Source organism: Achroia grisella, unplaced genomic scaffold (assembly GCF_030625045.1).
Source record: "Achroia grisella isolate CSIRO2021 unplaced genomic scaffold, CSIRO_AGI_Agris_v1 utg509, whole genome shotgun sequence".
Taxonomy (NCBI): Eukaryota; Metazoa; Arthropoda; class Insecta; order Lepidoptera; family Pyralidae; genus Achroia; species Achroia grisella.
The window spans coordinates 1421396-1426041 of NW_026712902.1; the positions used below are offsets into that span (position 1 = coordinate 1421396).

Consider the following 4646-nt stretch of genomic DNA (forward strand, 5'->3'; position numbering starts at 1 on the left):
TTACGTTTATTTGAATTTTTTTTTTTTTATTGGGTTGTTTGGGCTATTGTCAGATGTGTAGCACCTGTAGCACTGCGACCTACATAGATCTATTGTGCTCGCCCTTTTCAGAGTTCGCTACCTAGACCCGTCAGGGACAAGAATTGAAGGATATTCTTAGGAGCGATCGTTTTTATCTCCTCGGGAAAGAGTGTAAACTTTCCAAAGGAGATATTTCGTTTATGCATGAGTGGGCTACAACCACATAGGATGTGAAGCGGCGTTTCCTCTTCAGTTTGGCAGAATCTGCAGATACTTGTCGTGCATAGGCCTAGCTTAGCCATATGCTTGTTCAATTTGCAGTGTCCTGTGAGGGCCCTAGTCATCATGCATATGTTGTTTTTACTCAATAGCAGTAATCTATTGGAGTATTTGGTCGAGAAGCCCGATATAAGGTCTTTTATATAAGACCAATAGAAATAGAAATAATATTTGAATAAAGATTATTTCTATTTCTATTGGTCTTATATTATTTTAATCGAATGACAATGATTTATTTTGTGGATGATAATGGAATGGAGCACCCGCCTGCGTGAACGGTTTACGCTGGCGGGGCACCAGTGGAGGATGATAAGCTGAGCATGAGGTCAGGTCAGTTAGCCCATCGTGACAAATTCACCAGGAATTTAACAGGATGGTTTCCAGGGGGATCCGCGTGGAGGTCAACCTGACATGGTACATTGCTAGCAATGGAGTTATCAAGCCTCATTACTAACAATCTCGTTCCCCCCCAATGACAATGGTTGGGGAGAAGCGTCAGGGTCAATTTGACCATGCAGTTCCCTCTGGATGATAAATTCCTGGTGAATTTGCCACGATGTGCTAAATGACTTGATCTCATGTTCATCTTGTCATCCTCAACAGGTGCCCCATCAGCGGAAACCGTTAAAGCAAGCCGGTGCACAATAAGTCTCATATATCAATGTTGCCTGAAGTAAATAAATAGTCCACAATAACTTTCAGTTTTTTAAAGTTTGACTAGAAGAAATCTCATTTGCGATATGTCCGCAAATGTACAATTAACTTTTTAAGATCCTTGTATTTTGTTTTAAATCTTTCTCCTGTACAATACAATGTTACAAAGAAACAAACAAAATTATCGTACACTAATTTGTTTTTAAATTATTTGTATCTGTCTGGGTGTTTTCTATGTATATTATGTATATATTTACAAAAAAATATCTAAGTATCCGTTGTTACCATGGGACTACATGGCGCTGTGGTAATTATCCAAAATTAATTCATTATTATTAAAAAAATAATAATTGCTGACATCTATCCAAGTAATAATAATATAACTACAAGAGTCAAGAAAGCACACAGACTGATACAACTAGCAGCAACAGGCTAAAAGAAAGCACCTATAGTTTTGTTCAACAAATAACAGATGGCGCTAAATAGTAATATCTAAATATATTATCTTTGAATACTTTCATACTAAACTTACAATATCTTTATTTATACAGAATATATATATAATTATGAATAAAACTAATGACTTGTATTTCTATCAGTTTTATATTCACTGAATAGTGCTACGTAAGTCTATTATTATATTATCATTACATAGTAAGTACTGTCCGTCCCTATGTATGCTTAAATCTTTAAAACTACGCAACGGATTTTGAAGCGGTTTTTTTAATAGATAGAGTGATTCTAGAGGAATGTTTATATATATAATACATGTACACCCGTGCGAAGCCGGGACGAATAGCTAGTTATTAATATGATAAAATTATTGTATTGTCTTTTTTCACAATCATTAAATACTTATATTGGTTTATCTGTTCCCTATGTACTTACTTCTACCTAATTTGTGCTAATATTGCCTATTAACTTTGACTTGACAATTATACCTGTATAAAATTGATTTTACAATTGATTCTACAGATTATCCGTTACTAATATTACATAGATATTATTGAACCTATAAAAGTTTCATAGTTTTAAGAATAGGACAGTAACTGTTGATCTTAGTCTGCTTTTTCTTAGAAAAAAGTTAGCTTCTGTGTGTCCATATGATACCATTTGCACCAAAATTTCTTCACCCGTCTATTCATAAAAAGATAAGAAACAGAAACACTTTCTTATACATTTATAGGTAGGTATAGTATACTGTACTATACTCCATTGAGGAGGGAAAGGGGATTATTAGTAATGTGGACTGATGATCTTATTGCTAGCAATGTACCATGTCAGGTGAACCTCCACGCTGTTCCCCCTGGAAACCATCGTCATAAATTCTTGGTAAATTTGTCACAATGGGCTAACTGACCTGACATCATGCTTATCTCATTCTCCACTGGTGCCCCGCCAGCGTAAACCGTTAGCGCAGGCGGGTGCACCATTCCGTTATCATCATAAAAAAAATACTCCAATGAAACATTGGAGGGAAGAGGATTGTTAATAATGGCTCTAATGTTAGTTATGTCGACCTCCACGCGGTTCCCCCTGGAAATCATCGTTGTTAATTCCTGGTGATTTAATCACGATGGGCAAACTGACCTGACATCATGCTTATCTAATTCTCCACTGGTGCCCCGCCAGCGTAAACCGTTAGCGCAGGCGGGTGCACCATTCCATTATCATCCATAAAAAAAAATTGTCAATATGGTAATTAAATATTTTCTTTTCATTTCAATAAGAATGTTTATCTAGTTTACCGGCTACACAAAGCGGCAACGTCGCGTCGCTCAGTCGCGATTACACGCGGTGACGCCTCCCACGGTTCGCCGCGTGCCGCGTATCCTGTTAGTTTGGTACTTTCGTCACGCGCAACCGCCGAGCCGCGCCGCGTTCTCGTCAGTCGCGAGTTGACGCGGTGCCCTGTCGCCGCTTCTAATTTACACAATACTCTGTGTTTAAGCATGTTTTGGCGCGAAAATGCCGCCCAAATTCAACTTGAGTGAGCTGACAATCCACAAACTAATACAAGAAATAAAAAACCGCGAGTGTTTATGGAACGCAGAGAACGAGGATTACAATGACAGATTTCAAACGGCCTTAGCATGGAAGGAGATATCTGAAACTTTGCAATTGCCAGGTTTGTGTTGTTATTGTTCTATTCATTCGAGCAATAACATAAAAAGCAACTGTTCTAGATTAAGTGTAGTTGCTGATAATAAGTGATACGTCCTCGCGTGTTGTCTTATTAGTTCCGCACACAACATATAGATGGCGGTGTTTGTAAAACAACTTTAAATATAGTTTTTTGTATAATCTTTATATAAAAAATTACGTGTCACGTTATTTGTCCGCGATGGACTCCTAAACTACTGAACTGATTGCAAGTTTGATTTGCACATTGTATGCAATTTGCTCCAACTTGAAAGATAGGATAGCTTACATCTCAATTTATAGTCGCAATATTATTTTATTCAAGGACCTTAAGCACAGCAACGCGTCGTCGGGTCTGCTATTACACTATAAATAATAAATATGAATTATTTTAATTATATTTAATGTATGAACTGTCATGGTTACACTTAAATGGTATCAATAGACAATTTTAAATCAATTGTCAATTAAAAAGTTATATCATAAACAATCAGTAAACAACAACTGACGACCTTGGTGGTCTTCGGTTTAGGACACCGCTTTACGTCCGATGGTCGCGGGTTCGATTCCTCACACGGTACAAACATTTGTATTCATGAGCATGATTGTTTGTATCGGTCTGGATGTTTTATACGTATAATATTTATGTGTTTACATAAAAAAATATATTGTATTTATCAGTTGTCTAGTACCCATAACACAAGCTCTGCTTAACTTGGGACTAGATGGCGCTGTGTTAATTGTCCAAGAATTATTATTAATTATAACGTGTAGTACCTAATTTCGAAATTATTTTCCTTACAGTCGATTTAGTTAGAATGAAATGGAAGAATCTACGTGATTCATATAAAAAGGAGATGAAGAAAAGCGGCGCGTCATGTATAGAAGAGTACAATGGGAGATGGCAGTATATGGAAGTGTTGAGTTTCATTGACAAACCTGACAGCGAGACAAATACGACCGAAAACCAGGATGTAACGGACAACAGTAATTTAACGGATAACTTTGTGGACGTAAAGCCCAACAATGATGAAGAAGATAGCGAAGACCCAGTGGCGGTACCAAAAAAACGGAGAAGAAGTTACGCGGAGGAAGAATACGATTTAATGTTTCTGAAGTCTTTAGCGCCGTTCTTCAGGCGTTTGGATCCTGTGAGGAAGTTAGTGCTGAGAAGTAAAATGCAAGACTTGGTGATAAATGAGATAGCGGCGCAAAAATCTAGTAATAAATTGTATATGCTTTGAGATATGTAGTCTTTATTCAATTTTTTATAGGCCCTTATGGTTTAACGGTTTAGCACACCGCTTTAAATTCAATGTCCTGGTAGCAGGTTCAATTCCTCGCATGGTATAAACAGTTGTGTATATGAGTATGATGGTTTGTAACTGGATGTTTTCTATGTACCTATACTATATATGTATTTACAAGAAAAATATATTTATGTATTTATATCAGCTGTCTAGTGCTCATAACATAGGCTCTGTTTACATTGGTACTATTGTAGATAGCGTTGTGTGAATAGTTTAGTATTTGTAGATCTGACATATCAT

General features: G+C 36.8%; 1 protein-coding gene across 1 annotated transcript; it reads left to right on the forward strand.

Moving 5' to 3' along the window:
• The first annotated feature begins 2768 nt into the window (after positions 1 to 2768).
• LOC131846338 (uncharacterized) lies at positions 2769 to 4340 on the forward strand. Its single transcript, XM_059195616.1, has 2 exons — positions 2769 to 3082; positions 3901 to 4340. The coding sequence occupies exons 1-2, from the start codon at positions 2923 to 2925 to the stop codon at positions 4338 to 4340; spliced, it is 600 nt and encodes a 199-aa protein (XP_059051599.1). The 5' UTR covers positions 2769 to 2922.
• The last annotated feature ends 306 nt before the right edge of the window (positions 4341 to 4646 follow it).